The sequence below is a fragment of the Uranotaenia lowii genome, chromosome 1 (assembly GCF_029784155.1).
Source record: "Uranotaenia lowii strain MFRU-FL chromosome 1, ASM2978415v1, whole genome shotgun sequence".
Taxonomy (NCBI): Eukaryota; Metazoa; Arthropoda; class Insecta; order Diptera; family Culicidae; genus Uranotaenia; species Uranotaenia lowii.
Window position 1 is genome coordinate 176,222,135 of NC_073691.1, and position 18,548 is coordinate 176,240,682.

The 18,548-nt window shown below is 32.6% G+C and overlaps 1 protein-coding gene across 1 annotated transcript in view; it reads left to right on the top strand.

The window, feature by feature from the left end:
- Nucleotides 1–18,548, top strand: part of LOC129760719 (tyrosine-protein phosphatase 99A-like) — a 352,268-nt gene that overhangs the window by 192,321 nt on the left and 141,399 nt on the right. Inside the window, exons 4-5 of the mRNA XM_055758409.1 lie at nucleotides 3,771–3,897; nucleotides 4,028–4,151. Of these exons, the coding sequence (XP_055614384.1) occupies nucleotides 3,771–3,897; nucleotides 4,028–4,151 (251 nt within the window). The remainder of the gene's footprint in view (nucleotides 1–3,770; nucleotides 3,898–4,027; nucleotides 4,152–18,548) is intronic.

Below are 18,548 nucleotides of genomic sequence, written 5' to 3' on the forward strand. Positions count from 1 at the left end.
TGCCGGTTTATCGCACGCAAATAGCCGATTCCTTTCTACCCATGCTGTTGCATGTAAATCTACAAGGATTTTTCTAACTGTGTATAAAAACACCAATTGCAGTAATTTTTTGGTCTGTAAAAACAAATTTTCACTAATTCATTTTTTTTTCTGAAAATAAGGATGCTGCATAAATTTAGGAGTTAAATATTACTACGAAAAAAATCTAAAAGCTGAAATCATAAAAATAAATGTTTAGATGAATGAAATTTCAATGTTTACTAACGCGTGATGCAAAACATTCATATTCCGGCTCATAGAAATGAAATTTACAAGGTGTTTCTTTGATTTGCATTTTGTTGCATTTTACCCCAGACACCTAACTGAATTATAAAAATATTTATTTAAAAAAATTGATGACGATTTTCCGAAAAATATGTTTACACAAACAGTGATGTTATAGCACGAGGAAACCAGTGAAAAGTTTGTAGGTAATATTATCAAGCCTATCCGCATACTGTGTAAAGTTTTTTTCAACGAACAGATAGAGCCTTATTGGCCTCTACAAAATTGTTATCTAAAATTTTTAGGCATCATTGCCGAAGCCATTAAAAAACATATAACGTATCATAAGTGCTCTATGATATTTCAATGTTGTAAAGTTTTTTTTAATGTGGCAGAACAAGGTTAAGGCGTGTCAACAATAGACACAATGAACAATGAATGCATACGACAGAAACTTTATTCAAACATCAAATCTTTGAATGTGAAAGTGGAGAAATATGTTTTTAACTCGAGTGGAAAAATTTCGAAGTTGTCCAATTATCAAATCCATCAGGTTTTCGAAACACAAAAATCCCTGTATGTATGCAATCATTTCTACTTCCATTATACATAAAAAGCCCAGAGGTGGGTTCATGATGCGAAATATACTCAAAGAAATTAATTTTCTTCTGTCAGCTAGCTTCAAAATAAGGACATTTTGGTGAGAATCTTTGCCGCTCATGCTGTAGAGAAATTTTGTCAGAATTTATTCTGCACGTATCCGGGCCAAACAAATCCGAGCTATTTTATATGAAAACTTGGCAAAATCCGGACGTTCGATTTTTTACGACCAAAAATCCGGGCAATATTGGTCAAGTTCAATCAAAACCCAGAAATTACTCAACAAAAAAAAATTAATTATAACTCATCGAGAGATTTGAAATCGTATTTTAGGCTTGCAAAAAACCTTTCATGATTATTTTGCAAAAAATGCTCAAAAAATTTCGTTTTTAGACATAAATAAAAAAATATTACAACACAATTTGTTTTTTAATTGATTTGATAAATAGAGTGAATAAATTAATCCGGGAAAAATCCGGTTTCAATTTTGTATTCAATGTCCGGGCAAACCCGTCCCAAACCGGACAATCTGGCAACCTTACTCTAAAGCTTTTCTATGGAGCCTCTCTATCTCTCTCCATCAGAAGGCTTCTTCTAGAGTCACCATCTGGAGCTGGTTTTAGATTCACGCTTTAGCCAACCCACTGTAGCCACTCTCTGGAGCCAACCATTTGGAACCGCTCTCTGGAGCCACATCCCGAAGCCATACTACATATAATGCAAACAACGAATCGTAAGTGCGCTATGATTTTTCAATGTTGTGAGGTCAAAGCGTGTCAAAAAAAACAATGAATTCATACGACAGAAACGCCTAATTGTCGTACTGAGTTCAAACATCAAATCTTTGATTGTAAAAGTGTGAGAGGTATGTTTTATTTTACTCGAGAAGAAAAATTTGCAATTTAAACTCACACATTCCAAATAACCTTTGAAAAGGAACTACATACATATATTTTATTTTCCATGGAAAAGGTGAACTTTTATAAGTTAATGGCTGAATTATGGCATTGATTATCGATATTGCAGTAATTTTGCTGTGTGGCAGCGGCCTAAAGAATACTGCCACTGGGATTCTGGTCCATGTCGTACGAGGCGACTTATCCAGTACTACCCAGATACGTTTATCTCATATTTATGTCTATTGGAAATCAATGAGGCTGTATCTGGGCGGGGGAGAAAATAGGTCAAGGTCAACTATTGCATGCAGAGTTCAGAAGTCTTCAAGTTCAAAACATTGGAAGAAAATGTTTTGAATCTGAATCCGTTTCAAATTCTTGCTAGTATTTTTGAACCTTCGTACGTATTTTCTCTCGAGAAGGGTATGCCAATAGTGCATATGTATTATGGCATTGATTATCGATATTGCAGTTATTTTCGTTGACAATTTTTTCCTAAAACGCGTTATCAATACTAGGAATCAAGGACCAAATCACTGTAACGATGTCACCTATAGTTTCCGTGTACTCTTAATACCTCAAGCAATTCTCTTAACGTACCAGGTCTCTGAAAACTATCAAGCTAAGTGCTGTCAGGTAGAACTTGGCAAAATTAAGGAATGATTGATTGCGTTATAATGGACGACGAAACCTACGCCAAGGCAGACTTCAGACAGCTTCCGGGATATAAGAATTTTACAGCAACTGGAAGGGGAAATGTGGCAGATATTTTCAAGCACATTAAACTATCAAAGTTTGCTAAGAAATATCTCGTTTAGCAGATGTAGCTTAAACTGCTATATTTTCGTTGCAACCGGGACCGTAAAACCAAGAAATATATGTGAAGGAGTGTCTTCAAAAGTGTTTGCTGCCTTTCCTGAGGAAAAATTACTACCGTTACGAATAAAGGCCTTGGAGTTTAGTTTGTGTCCAAGGATGACAACCCTCCCAACACACTAGAACTTCACCCAATCGGAAAATATTGGGCGATAGTAAATCAGAACCTTAAGAAGATCCAAAAAACTATTAGCAGCGAGAAGCAGTTAAAAAAAACTGGCGTTCTGCGCCGAAAAAAGTGGGTAAGGTGACAGTAAAATATGTGATGGCAGATGTCAAACGAAAGGCTCGTCAATTTTAGATAGGTTAACCAAGATCTGAGTGTTTTCCGTCTTATCTGAGTCTTTTTCCGTCTTTATCTACATATGGAACTTAAAAAATATAAATATTTTTACTAGGTCCACCGGAATTTTATCTGTGATTCCTGCCTTTAAAAAAAATTTACACGCAATATAGATTAACCACTTTTTGATCCGAACACCCTTTATTTAAAAATTTCAACTTTGATTATACACAAAATGAGTTTAAAACCCTACAATCCATCTCTGGATTGCCGGCAGACAAAAAAAAAGCCTCATCCAAGAGTTTTCCGAGCTAGCTACCAGAATAAGCGCAATCCTTCCATATGTAATTATGCTGTTCGTTCCAGTCGGGGTTTTTTTTTCTTTTTTCCCTATCTTTCAAGAGACTCCCTTTACTGTTTCTGGGTAACAACCTCACTAAAACCAATCCAGTGAGTATTTGCAAAGAAAAATAAAACCATCATTAAGTAGGAAGAACAAAGTGAGATGGAAAAATAAGCAGCATGATAGATCTTCCTTTTCCGTTCTCCATTTAGTTTTGTTTTTACTCCTCATTTTTACCTCATGTTTCATCCGGTTTTGTGGCTAGTTTTTCTTCTGATTTTTTTTGTCCAAATTGTACGAACTTCCAAACGATTCTCACCGACTAATTACGGGACACCGGTTCCTCACTATCAAGATCCAGATGATAACCATCGATGCACATAGGAAAGAGGACTCCATCTTTCTTTCATCCTCAATTAATGAGGGGTTTCTTTTGAGGGCCAGCCGGCCGGTATCTCAATTAGATCTTTTTTCATTTCCTTTTTTTTCTCCGGTCCTTCATTCGCAGATTACCCTGGTACCTGGTAATTTCAGTCTTCACTTCAGTCCGGTATTTGCTTCGGATTCGGCCGAGTACAGCTGCCTGATCAACAAACGGCGCAGTCCGGAGGCCATAGTGGAGCTGCTGGTGCAAGGTGAGAAAACGCTGGCTGATTATGGAAAACCATTAGTCGGAGTGGGCGTCTCCATTTTGACGTTTATCTTCATCGCCATCATCGATGGGATTTTTCTTAATGCTGCTCCATTTCCACTTAAACTTTACAGATGTACCGGATCCACCCGGGCGGCCGTTGGTGGTCAGTTTTACGTCCCGATCGGTCAATTTGTCCTGGGCGGTCTCGCAGAATCCGAAAAATCCACCAATCGAGAATTTCATTATCGAGACAAGGTAGGTATTTTGAAAAAAATCTTCCAATGCTATGTACATGTAGTTCATGTTAAGATTTTTTTTTGTAATCTGTTTCTCAATTCAGACCAAAGCCATCTGACTTTGATGAGGTTTATTACTGATTCCTAACGATTAATTTAATGTTGTTAGTTCAATTACTGTTAAATGACAGCACTTTAAAGTGCTTGATTTTTTTTATGTAACGGATTATTATGAAACATTTTAAATGATAGCTCCCAAGAAGTTGGGAGTGCTTTGTAAGATCATTAAAGTGTAGTTATAGTTGAAAATCAAATCTGCGTTGTTAGCTCATCGTTACTTATTTACGAAAAAGCTACACTTTACCAAAACAATCGATAAGCGTCAATTTACATAGTTTGTACCTCGACACCCATTCAATCGATTCAATAGGGTCTAATCCCAGATAAACCTCCGGGAAAGCAGTTGGCTTGAATCATATAAATCTCACTCAACAATGTTCCCATTCCTATTGAAGCAAGCAACAATTCAATTGCAGCAGCATAATTGCCATTCTAAACTTTGCACTCGACAGGCACAGTTGCAAAATTCACACCTCAATGAAACACCATTCGCGTCACCCCGAAACGTATCTAGCTGAAGCTCCCGCTACAGTTCGTTCATTCATTCGAGTGGAACAACTGTGATTGTGTTGCTCAATGAAAGCACTCCGAGAGTTTTGGGTGCTGAAAACCTAACTACACCAGAAGCAGGGTGGCGCCATTCAAGAGCCAGCCAGTTTCAATTTTGCCCGCACCACCCCCGATTTCCATTCTTCATCCAAACAGCGGCACCGGGTGGAAAAATTTCAAAATTATCGCACACACTTCGCACAGCAATCGAAAACGATCCGAACTTTGTCCTGGAGCCTGCCAGGAACAGATGCTTTTTGCCACAAGACAGACACGAATTTCGAGCTAATTTACGAAATGCTACAAAATTTGAATCATGAGCCAGCCAGTCCTACTTGAATATCTAGAGTGTAGGAGAGTGTGAGAGTCGAATGAAAAACACGAAAAATAATGAATTTATCTGCTCTGGACTCTCTGCCTTCATGGTGGAGAACAGATGAAAATTTGGACATCCCACAGGGAGGGACGGAGGTGTGATGATGCAAATGAAATTTTCATTTAATGTTTTTATCACGAAGCTGCCAAAACAGAGCTGGCACCTTTCAGTGGCTTCCGGATTCCCGCTGCTGCTTGAAGAAACAGCTGTAGGAGTCAGTTCTTGGAAAACGACGAGGAAGTCGAATAACTAACGCTGAAAAAGCATCGACCACGCTTTAGCAGAATCCATGAGCTTCATAATGTTCTTATTGCAAGAAATAAGGAATGTGTAGGGATCTGATTTAACCTCTCAAACATCTAACTGATAGTCAAAAAAGATCATTTAATCATAATTCTCAAAAACATTTTTCAACCCATCCATTAATTTCAAACTAGCAAAAACTACATAAATCACAAAAAATTTCAAAAATTACAAAAATTACAAAAATTACAAAAATAACAAAAATAACAAAAATTACAAAAATTACAAAAATTACAAAAATTACAAAAATTACAAAAATTACAAAATTTACAAAAATTACAAAAATTACAAAAATTACAAAAATGACAAAAATTACAAAAATTACAAAAATTACAAAAATTACAAAAATTAAAAAAATTACAAAAATTACAAAAATTACAAAAATTACAAAAATTACAAAAATTACAAAAATGACAAAAATGATAAAAATGACAAAAATGACAAAAATGACAAAAATGACATAAATGACAAAAATGACAAAAATGACAAAAATGACAAAAATGACAAAAATGACAAAAATGACAAAAATGACAAAAATGACAAAAATGACAAAAATGACAAAAATGACAAAAATGACAAAAATGACAAAAATGACAAAAATGACAAAAATGACAAAAATGACAAAAATGACAAAAATGACAAAAATGACAAAAATGACAAAAATGACAAAAATGACAAAAATTACAAAAATGACAAAAATGACAAAAATTACAAAAATGACAAAAATGACAAAAATGACAAAAATGACAAAAATGACAAAAATGACAAAAATGACAAAAATGACAAAAATGACAAAAATGACAAAAATGACAAAAATGACAAAAATGACAAAAATGACAAAAATGACAAAAATGACAAAAATGACAAAAATGACAAAAATGACAAAAATGACAAAAATGACAAAAATGACAAAAATGACAAAAATGACAAAAATGACAAAAATGACAAAAATTTCAAAAATTACAAAAATTACAAAAATTACAAAAATTACAAAAATTACAAAAATTACAAAAATTACAAAAATTACAAAAAAAAAATTACAAAAATTACAAAAATTACAAAATTTACAAAAATTACAAAAATAACAAAATTTACAAAAATAACAACAATAACAAGAATTACAAAATTTCAAAAATTACAAAAATTACAAAAATGACAAAAATCACAAAAATTACAAAAATTACAAAAATTACAAAAATTACAAAAATTACAAAAATCACAAAAATTACAAAAATTACAAAAATTACAAAAATTACAAGAATTACAAAAATTACAAAAATTACAAAAATTACAAAAATTAAAAATTACAAGAATTACAAAAATTACAAAAATAACAAAAATTACAAAAATTACAAAAATTACAAAAATTACAAAAATTACAAAAATTACAAAAATTACGAAAATTACAAAAATTACAAAAATTACAAAAATTACAAAAATTACAAAAATGACAAAAATTACAAAAATGACAAAAATGACAAAAATGACAAAAATTACAAAATTTACAAAAATTACAAAAATTATGAAAATTACAAAAATTACAAAAATTACAAAAATTACAAAAATTACAAAAATTACAAAAATTACAAAAATTACAAAAATTACAAAAATTACAAAAATTACAAAAATTACAAAAATGACAAAAATGACAAAAATGACAAAAATTACAAAAATTACAAAAATTACAAAAATTACAAAAACTACAAAAATTACAAAAATTACAAAAATTTCAAAAATTACAAAATTAAAAAAAATTACAAAAATTACAAAAATTACAAAAATTACAAAAATTACAAAAATTACAAAAATTACAAAAATTACAAAAATAACAAAAATAACAAAAATTACAAAAATTACAAAAATTACAAAAATTACAAAAATTACAAAAATTACAAAATTTACAAAAATTACAAAAATTACAAAAATTACAAAAATGACAAAAATTACAAAAATTACAAAAATTACAAAAATTACAAAAATTAAAAAAATTACAAAAATTACAAAAATTACAAAAATTACAAAAATTACAAAAATTACAAAAATGACAAAAATGATAAAAATGACAAAAATGACAAAAATGACAAAAATGACAAAAATGACAAAAATGACAAAAATGACAAAAATGACAAAAATGACAAAAATGACAAAAATGACAAAAATGACAAAAATGACAAAAATGACAAAAATGACAAAAATGACAAAAATGACAAAAATGACAAAAATAACAAAAATGACAAAAATGACAAAAATGACAAAAATGATAAAAATGATAAAAATGACAAAAATGACAAAAATGACAACAATGACAAAAATGAAAAAAATGACAAAAATGACAAAAATTACATTTATCGGAGATTTCAATTTATATCAAGCTGTCCTCTTAACTCGCTTACCGATGAATGAATTTATATCAAGAAGTCCTCCCAACCCGCTTGATCACCAAACCGTCCTCTCCATTCGTTTATCGGTGATTTTCTCATTTATACCCAGCTGTCCTCTCAATCCGCTTGGTCAACAAGCTGTCCTCTTAACTCGCTAATCGGTGATTTTTTCATAAATGTCAAGCTGTCTTCTCAAACAGCTTGATCACCAAGCAGTCCTATCAATTCGCTTATCGTTGATGTTTTCATTGATATCAAGCTGTTCTCTCAACCAGCTTGATAACCAAGCAGTCCTCTCAAGTCGCTTATCGATGATTTTTTTTGTTTATATCAAGCTGTCCTCTCAACCCGCTTGATGATCAAACTGTTGTCTCAATTCGCTAATCGACGATTTTGTTTTTATTTTTATCGCATGAACTTGGGTCGGTTTAATCCATACACACAGGATTCTGCCATTTTGATTGGCCTCCTCGTTATCGGGGTTTAATGGGGGTAAATTTTAAAACTAAAGTTTACTCCAGCAAACCAAAAAACATTGACGAGCTTGAAGCTAATAAACGATCAAAATAGCCGCAATTATGCCCGAAAAGCTGATGAATGTTATACAGAATTCCCACCAAGAGCTGAGTTGCTTATCAGATGAGGGTGGTCATTATATCGAGATTTTTTTTTTCAAACAAATAGCATACATTATACAATTACTCTAAAACTTTAAAAGTGGCTTTTAATTAGGGTGCATTATTAAAGTTCCCTCGAATTCCTTTGAGAACCCACAAAAAATTTTGAATGCTAAAATGCTTAAAAAACTTTCAAAGCCCTAAAAGCTTGAAATTTTCTTCACATAATTAGGTTGATTTCCCTAAACCGTTAAATCCAGGTTTGAGAAGATGTATAACCGGTATTAGGTATTGGGAAGATATCGCGGTATAACCGGTTATCGGTTTTTTTTTTTTTTTATTGAGGAATTAAAATTAATCTAAATTACATCAGAGCTATGCTACAATAAAGACCTTAACCTGTCCTTTCCTTTAATTTCCTAACAGATATTAAGCTTTTGACCAAAACATTTTTCATATCGCTTTCTATTCTCCCATCTCATTTCTCTAATTTCTTTTTTTAACATGAACAAATCCGCGTTTGGGAAATGCTTTATACAATGGGAAATACAACGAATCGTCATCCACATTGCTGCTTTTTCATTTTTATTATTATCATCAATATCTACTGACAAAAAATCTTCTAGTTCTAATAGGTTTATCTTAAACTTTTTCCTTATCAAATTTTTTACCCAATCTGTTACTATTTTAGCTGCATTACACTTTGACATTCTGTGGTAATTATTATCATTTTGATGGCATTTTTCACATAAGGTGGTATTCAGTCTTCCGATATTGTAAGCGTAAAGTTTTTCTTTATTAGGAATCAAATCATTACATAAAACAAAAAGCCTTGTTCTGTCTTCAGACGATACAAAATTTGAATTTAAATTTTTCCAGATTATATTCCATTTTAATGTTGGATGATCAGATTGTGCCTTTGGAATTATATTTTTTTCGGTTATAAATCTGTTATAAATTAATGCACATGTATTCAAATCCGTTTGGTGTTCTTTAAAATATTTAGCCTGATTGATCCACTCTCTAAAGTTTAAAGTTAGCATGTGCAGTTTGGAATAGTCAAACAAATAGAACTCATTTACATTATTTTCTCCACTACAACTATAGTTTATATTTTTTATAAGCAAGGATTTTGCTTTCGATTCTGGATCGACTAGTTTTATGCCTCCATCATTATATGCTAGGTAAAGTTGATCTCTGTTCACCTTAAAAATATATCCTTTCCATAAAAATTTGCCAACTGACATTTTAATTTTAGCAATTTGTTTTTTAGTAGGTGGAAAAATTTGCGCAATATACCATAGCTTTGATAAAGCAAACACGTTTATAAACCAAACTTTTTCGTATAAGTTCAAATTTCTCGATCCGTGAACATAAAACAGATTATTTATATTTTTTATCAAACGGTCAAAGTTCATATTAATTATATCCGAAATTTTAGGATGGAATTCAACTCCCAGAATTTTTATTGAGTTTACTTCTCTTATCATTTGCGGTCCTAGCTGACACTTGTTAATCCTCATGAAAACCGATTTGCTTTGGTTCATTTTGATTCCAGCAAAATGAGCAAAACAATCAATGATTCTATTAGGGAATCGAACTCTAAGTCATTTTTAATCAAAACATTGATATCATCAGCGTAGGCAATAGTATTTAAAAATTTATCATAAATCAATAATCCTGGGATAGTACTACTTATCTTGCGTAATAAAGGTTCTATGTACAAAGCGAATAAATACATACTCAATGGGCAACCCTGCCTAACTGATCTTTGAATGTTTATATTACTAGTTAAAAATCCGTTAAATAGAACGCGGGATGTAGCTGACAAATACAAATTTCTAATGCACTGAATCATAGTCGTAGGAAAGTTAAATTTCTCTAGAATTTTCCACAAATAGTTTTGATTCACATTATCAAACGCTTTCTCTAAATCTATACTTACAAGAGCTCCTTTAAACCTCAATGTTTCATTTGCTCTTAAAATAACTCTTCTCAAATCCATGAGATTTCTAGAACATGACCAGTTTTCCCTACAAGCGGCTTGCTCTGGCCCCAAAATATCATCTAAATGCCTTTTTATTCTGTTTGCTAAAATTTTAGCAAATAATTTGTAATCACAGTTTAACATACTTATGGGTCTATAATTATTCAAATCTGATTTGGATCCTTGTTTGTGTATGAGTGTTATTATGCCAGAACTAAAATCTTTCGTGGGCCGTGTACTACCTGACAGTAAATCGTTAAAAATCTTAACAAGATCCTCCTTTATAATATTAAAATGTTTAATATAAAACTCGTAATTGAGGCCATCAGGACCAGGTGATTTTTTCTTTGTACATTGTTTAAATGCTAAAATGCTTAAAAAACTTTCAAAGCCCTAAAAGCTTGAAATTTTCTTCACATAATTAGGTTGATTTCCCTAAACCGTTAAATCCAGGTTTGAGAAGATGTATAACCGGTATTAGGTATTGGGAAGATATCGCGGTATAACCGGTTATCGGTTTCGGTATTGCCGGTATTATTATCCCTTTTTTCTAAGATAGAATTACTTCGTTTGAAATGTGGATGGATTTTGTCAACATTTTGTTTTAAGCAAAGCTGAGCAGAAGAACATTTTTGTATATCTTTTCTGGAATACGTTCTCAAATTTGCTAATATTTTAAATTTCAAACTATCATCTGCTGCAAATCGATGATTCCATTTTTGACGGTCGCCATAGAAGCCATAACATTTGCTGTGTAAAGCATCAACGCGCATCCTATGTTCGCAATGGTTGAAAATGTTGATGCAGTTGTTTCAGTTCACAGAATACATAATAAAGGTGGTGAGAATCAATACACGCATGATTCGCTTCTTTATTTTTATAATAGTTTGTTACCGTTGCGATATTTAACTCGGTAAAGCTTTCATAAAGTAAGTCGTTATTTGTTTATTTGCTTTAATTAATTGTTTATTGTTCAATGTATGTTAATTATTCAATATATTATTTCATCAGAGCAAGGTAGGATTAGTTAAAATATAATACAGGACTCACAAGAACACAACATGTTAACACAGGTACACTGAAACAAATACACAAAATGCTGTACTAGAACGAGATAACTGAGAACGCACAAATTAAAAAAGCTAATTAGTCCAGTCGCTAAAAATCTGGTATAATGCAGAACTTTGGGAGGTAAGCTACCAGAAATACTAAAAAAATAGGGTTCTTTCCGCTTGATTCACTGACACGTTAAGATCGGAGATCACCATACCTCGATCGAACGTTACAAAAAAGTCATCAAAAAGTGATATACTTAGTCGTTAACAAGTGTATCGGTCATTATAAAAATCAACGGAAAAATATACAAGTGACGAAAACGATAGACGAATCAGGTAAAAGCACGATACTGAACAACCTTTTTGGAAAACGGTAGTCCTCTAGGGAAACATGTGTTTTGCATTATCCACCAGGACCCAAAAGTTCATAGCATAAGTCTTATGCCATCCAGGACTAGTTCGCTACGACCAAGTTCCAATCTGGTACCACACGTCTGCTCTTCGGACCAGATTGGTTAGCCAAGATCCGCCCGGGTAGAAGGAGACCTCCCAATAGGAGTTCACTGGTTGGTAGGCTGAACGGAGCCCTTTCTCCGTTCCGGCCTGAGGAGTTGATGAGGGATTGGCATCGTGATCGCCAATTCTCGTCGACTGCCTAGCCACAACAAATCCACATCCCAGAGCGTTCCGAGGAGCAGCAGCAGCAGCAGCAAAGGCCGGCCCAACGATCACACACTACACACAACACACAGGTATCCAAATAAAAAACATTAAATCTAATTTTTACAGCGGTAGTGTGTTTAACTATATCCGACGGGTCCTTGATCAGCAATTTTGTGAAAGCCGACCTTGAGGAGCTCCGTTCCTGCTCAAGATCGAGCTAGCCAGAAAAGAAGGCCTTGTGTGCCCACCCTCCACTGAGTCTCCAGAGGAACGACCAGGGACTCGAGGGCTTAGGTTTGGCCCCCTCTGGTCCAGACAGTAATAAGTTCGACAATTCAGTCAATTTAATAAGTTTCAAAAGAACAATGCTTGCTTTTCAATGAAATCTCGCTAACCCTAAGCTAAACTCCAGTTATAACAAGACTTAAACTTGAATTACTCCCCTGTAAAATTCCTTGCAGTTGAATTGAATGAACGAATGAACTTCCATTCCAAAAATTTAAAAGAAAAATCAAGAGAAAGCAAATGGGCTGACGAGTTTGTTTGGTTAAGTTGCCAAAACCAAATCACTATCATCAGGATCCGCACTTCCAAGTGAGAGTATTTGGTTTTACTTCCTCGGTCGAGGGGATCTGAATGTTCAAACCGCATAGCCGCCGATTTTTTTTCGAAAGCGGTTTTTGAGCTGCACAAAAACTACCATCGAACAATCCCGAGCCATGGTTTCCATCCATAATTAAGCAGGAAATCATCCATTTCATGAAAAATGCAGCAAATTGCTTAGCGACAGTTTGAAATAATCAGAATGACAGCGTCCGGAATTGTTAACAGGTTTCTGTTGTTTTTGACTCCCCATCGTTCTGATAGTTCAAATTTTGGAATTGTTCCTTCTCGTGCTGGAAATTGTACAGTCTTGATTCTCAAATTTAAATATTCAACAACCGAAACTGCATTCGGCCGACCGCAGAAAGCACTCTCACTTAAGGAAGGAAATTTTCACGTATGAAAGATTAATATTTCTTGCTGCCAAGGATTTTTGACGTTTCTCCAAGGGCGTGGGCCGAAATGCTCAGAAGGAGAATCCGAACCGAGCAAAACCAACACCAGATATCTTCCCAAGAAATGAAACATTCAGAATGAGGTTTTTCTTAGCACCATTCACACAATTTCAGACACACTCTGGTTCTCGGCCTAGAAGAAAGGCATAAGTAACGTATCCCTGTGGCCCCACCACCGTCACTCACAAAACCCGAAGCTGAAATCCTGTCAGAGCAAAGGCATTTCAACACAATAAACGCTGCATAGCTATTTAAAGTGAACTATTTAGTGCGCAGAACCTTCCTAGATGAACTCTTGATAGAGTCCAGGGAATTCCGGGAAAACTGTTTATTCGCCGGAGTCCGGAAAAGTTTTCAAATGGAAGCTGAAAAATGATTCAAATGGAAGCTGTGCATGATTAATAACCGCATCATACAAAAATTTCTCACAATTCTCACCTAATTCAAATTACGTAAACACTTCATGGAAATATAAAACCTTTAACGAAGGGAATTAAAATTTAGAAAAGTAAGTTTACAATGTTTCAAATTCTAACTTCAAAATTCTGGATAACCAAAATTGGAGTTCAAGGTTCAAAATTTCCAAAAATTCTCAAAAAATAAGTAATCTTTGTTTTAACAACTAAAGTCTTTAATTTATCAAAGACCTAAAATCATATTGAATTACCATCTACTATTTGAACTCAATTTCATTTTACCGAAATCATAGAAATTCTCAAATGCTCCCAAATTTTTAAGGAGTCAAAAAGTTTCAGAATTCCATAATTTTTAAGTTGTCAAAAATATAATCAAATGAAAAAAAAATTTCTGGTAAAGTATTTAAATTTTCAAAACCCTGAAAATAAACAAAATCTACGAAATATCAAAAAACCAAAGTTTCTAATGCATCAAAACTCTAAGAGGTCTAAAAGCTCTCAAAAAATGTCATTCAAAACGTTCAAGTATTGATTTCCCGAAAAGATCACAATCACATTTTTGAAAACTTAAAAATTTCAAGTATGAAAATCATAAAACACTCCAAATTCCAAAGTAATAAAAGTCTTAAATAACTTGAAAGTCTTCAAAGCCTTAAAACTTTACAAGGTCTTCAAAGTTTTGAAACTTTTAAAAATCATAAAACTCATAAGAGTCTTAAAAGTCTTAAAAATTTAAGAGGTCTTAGAGTCTTGAAAATGTTAAAAGTCTAAAAGCCTTAAAAGTCTTGAAAGTCTCAAAAGTCTTAAAAGTCTTAAAAGTCTTAAAAGTTCTTAAAGTCTTAAAAGTCTTAAAAGTCTTGAAAGTCTTAAATGTCTTGAAAGTCTTAAAAGTCTTAAAAGTCTTAAAAGTCTTAAAAGTCTTAAAAGTCTTAAAAGTCTTAAAAGTCTTAAAAGTCTTAAAAGTTTAAAAGTCTTAAAAGTCTTAAAAGTCTTAAAAGTCTTAAAAGTCTTAAAAATCTTAAAAGTCTTAAAAGTCTTAAAAGTCTTAAAAGTCTTAAAAGTCTTAAAAGTCTTAAAAGTCTTAAAAGTCTTAAAAGTCTTAAAAGTCTTAAAAGTCTTAAAAGTCTTAAAAGTCTTAAAAGTCTTAAAAGTCTTAAAAGTCTTAAAAGTCTTAAAAGTCTCAAAAGTCTTTAAAGTCTTAAAAGTCTTAGAAGTCTTAAAAGTCTTAAAAGTCTTAAAAGTCTTAAAAGTTTAAAAAGTCTTAAAAGTCTTAAAAGTCTTAAAAGTCTTAAAAGTCTTAAAAGTCTTAAAAGTCTTAAAAGTCTTAAAAGTCTTAAATGTCTTAAAAGTCTTAAAAGTCTTAAAAGTCTTAAAAGTCTTAAAAGTCTTAAAAGTCTTAAAAGTCTTAAAAGTCTTAAAAGTCTTAAATGTCTTAAATGTCTTAAAAGTTTTAAGAGTCTTCAAAGTCTAAAAAATCATAAAAGCCTCAAAAGTCTGAAAAGTCTTAAAAGTTTTAAAAGTCTTAAAGGTCTTAAAAGTCTTAAAGGTCTTAAAAGTCTTAAAGGTCTTAAAAGTCTTAAAGGTCTTAAAAGTCTTAAAGGTCTTAAAATTCTTAAAAGTCTTGAATATCCTAAAAGTCTGAAAAACCTTGAAAGTCTTAAAAGTCTTAAAAATCTTAAAAATCTTAAAAGTCTTAAAATTCTTAAAATTCTTGAAAGTCTTAAAAGTCTTAAAAGTCTTAAAAGTCTTAAAAGTCTTAAGTCTTAAAAGTCTTAAAAATCATTATAGTCTTAAAAGTCTTAAAAGTTTTTTAAGTTATTAAAGTCTTAAGAATCTTAAAAGTCTTAAAATACTAAAAAGTCTTAGAAATCTTAAGAGTCTTAAAAGTCTTAAAAGTCTTAAAAGTCTTAAAAGTCTGAAAAGTCTTAAATGTTTTCAAAGTCTTAAAAGTCTCAAAAGTCTTAAAAGTCTTAAAAGTCTGAAAAGTCTGAAAAGTCTTAAAAGTCTTAAAAGTCTTAAAAGTCTTAAAAGTCTTAAAAGTCTTAAAAGTCTTAAAAGTCTTAAAAGTCTAAAAAGTCGGAAAACTCTAAAAGGTCATAAAAAATTGAGAATCTTAAAAATCTTTAAAGTCTTAAAAGTCTTAACGCTCTTAAAAGTCTTAAAAGTCCCAAAAGTATTTTAAATCTTAAAAGTCTTTAAAGTCATAAAACAATTAAAGTCTGAAAGTCTTAAGAGTCTTAAAAGTCTTAAAAGTCTTAAAAGTCTTAAAAGTCTTAAAAGTCTTAAAAGTCTTAAAAGTCTTAAAAATCTTAAAAGTCTTAAAAGTCTTAAAAGTCTTAAAAGTCTTAAAAGTCTTAAAAGTCTTAAAAGTCTTAAAAGTCTTGAAAGTCTTGAAAGTATTAAAAGTCCTAATAGTCTTAAATGTCTTAAAAGTCTTAAAAGTCTTAAAAGTCTTAAAATTCTTCAAAGTATAAAAGTTTTAAAAGTCTTGAAAGTCTTAAAAGTCTAAATTCTAAAAAATCTTATAAGTCTTAAAAGTCTTAAAAGTCTTAAAAGTCTCAAAAGTCTCAAAAGTCTTAGAAATTTTAAAACTCTTAAAAGTCTTTAAAGTCTGAAAAGTCTTAAAAGTCTTAAAAGTCTTAAAAGTGTAAAAGTCTTAAAAGTCTTAAAAGTCTTGAAAGTCTTAAAAGTCTTGAAAGTCTTTAAAGTCTCAAAAGTCTTAAAAGTCTCAAAAATATCAAAAGTCTGAAAAGTCGTAAAAGTCTTAAAAGTTATAGGATTAAAATTATCATATAAATTCAAATGATCTTTGATTTGGAGCATTTAAAAAAATTTTAAACCTTCAAAAGTAAAATGTGAAAAATCGTATAATTCAAGTCTTTATATCTGAAAAGTGTCAACTGTCTTAAATGATTGAATAAGACTACAAATTTCTGAAATAGAGACTTTTCAAATCAAATAAAATTGAAACAGTTGAATGCAAGCACTTCCCAGCAAAAGGAGAGTGGATTCCTCACAACTTGGAAAGCCCACGTCCAGATTTGAGCTCGGTGGCAGCTCTAATCTCAGCTTCTCGATTTATTTTCTATTCTAGCTAAATTTATGCAGTTTTTTCCTCTCCAACTTTGTCATCCATGCATTCAAATCAGTTATTCTAATTGGATTATGCAGCTGCGACGGGAAAAAGTATTTCGAACCTAGAAAAAATTGCCACAAACCATGACGCCCGGAGGGATTAATAAATATATTTTTTCCACCCACTTTGTGTGCTTGTTAAAGTGAAGCTCTGGGAATACCTGCCTGATCCGAGTCCTCCCGGGTGACGCTTGCCTGCCTGATCATCGACTAAAGCTCCCATTCCTGGCGGATGCTGCTGTCGAGGCTCAAGTGGCACGACTTTTCGCTTTTAAGTCTTATTTATATGTGTTTCACGATTTTCCATCTCTGGTGCAGTCGCTCTTTATAATATGGTGCTGCCTGGCAGAATAGAGGAAATAGAAATTTTAACCCTAGCCCAGCATCATCGGGAAGGGATGGGAATCGTTTGAATAAAAAAAAAATGAAAGAAAAAACTGGCACCGAAATAAACTTCCCCGGGAACGATTGAGAGTCAGACCAAACCTAACCAAACCAAACGGCATCTCAGGGAAGGTGTTTTTATTTACAGCTTGCGAGGGAAAAATTTATTGCTGCCGAATTCGGTTAGCCACCATCGTAGCTTTTAGTTTTCACCAAGGATTTCGGGCAGAGCAATGTGCACTTTTCGCCGGGTAAGAGTTCATGTGCTGTCGGTTTTTCCTGGCAAGTGGGTGTGGATGTCAGTGTGGGTGCGAGAAATAGCATGCTGCATAAGAAATGGGAAGAGAAGCTTTTCTAGATGATCTTCAATGCTTATAAATATAACAACATACACTTGCCGAAGTACTTGTAATTTGAAACTTTCAATTCATGTTGAACTTGATTTTTTCAAACAGCATTTCAAAAAACACAAAAAAAAGTCTTCAAGCACCAAAAGAAATCATAAATTAAAATCCAGAGGGTCATAATTTAGGACTTAAAAATCTTAAAAGAAAAATCAGGAATGAAGATTCAAGAGTCAAGAGTCAAGAGCCAAGAAATCAAGAGTCAAGAGTCAAGAGTCAAGAGTCAAGAGTCGAGAGTCAAGAGCCAAGAATCAAAAGTAAAGAATTAAGAGTCAAGATTCAAGAGTCAAGAGTCAAGAGTTAAGAGTCAAGAGTCAAGAGTCAAGAGTCAAGAGTCAAGAGTCAAGAGTCAAGAGTCAAGAGTCAAGAGTCAAGAGTCAAGAGTCAAGAGTCAAGAGTCAAGAGTCAAGAGTCAAGAGTCAAGAGTCAAGAGTCAAGAGTCAAGAGTCAAGAGTCAAGAGTCAAGAGTCAAGAGTCAAGAGTCAAGAGTCAAGAGTCAAGAGTCAAGAGTCAAGAGTCAAGAGTCAAGAGTCAAGAGTCAAGAGTCAAGAGTCAAGAGTCAAGAGTCAAGAGTCAAGAGTCAAGAGTCAAGAGTCAAGAGTCAAGAGTCAAGAGTCAAGATTCAAGAGTCAAGAGTCAAGAGTCAAGAGTCAAAAGTCAAGAGTCAAGAGTCAAGAGTCAAGAGTCAAGAGTCAAGAGTCAAGAGTCAAGAGTCAAGAGTCAAGAGTCAAGAGTCAAGAGTCAAGAGTCAAGAGTCAAGAATCAAGAGTCAAGAGTCAAGAGTCAAGAGTCAAGGGTCAAGAGTCAAGAGTCAAGAGTCAAGAGTCAAGAGTCAAGAGTTAAGAGTCAAGAGTCAAGAGTCAAGAGTCAAGAGTAAAGAGACAAGAGTCAAGAATCAAGAGTCAAGAGTCAAGAATAAAGAGTCAAGAGTCAAGAGTCAAGAGTCAAGAGTCAAGAGTCAAGAGTCA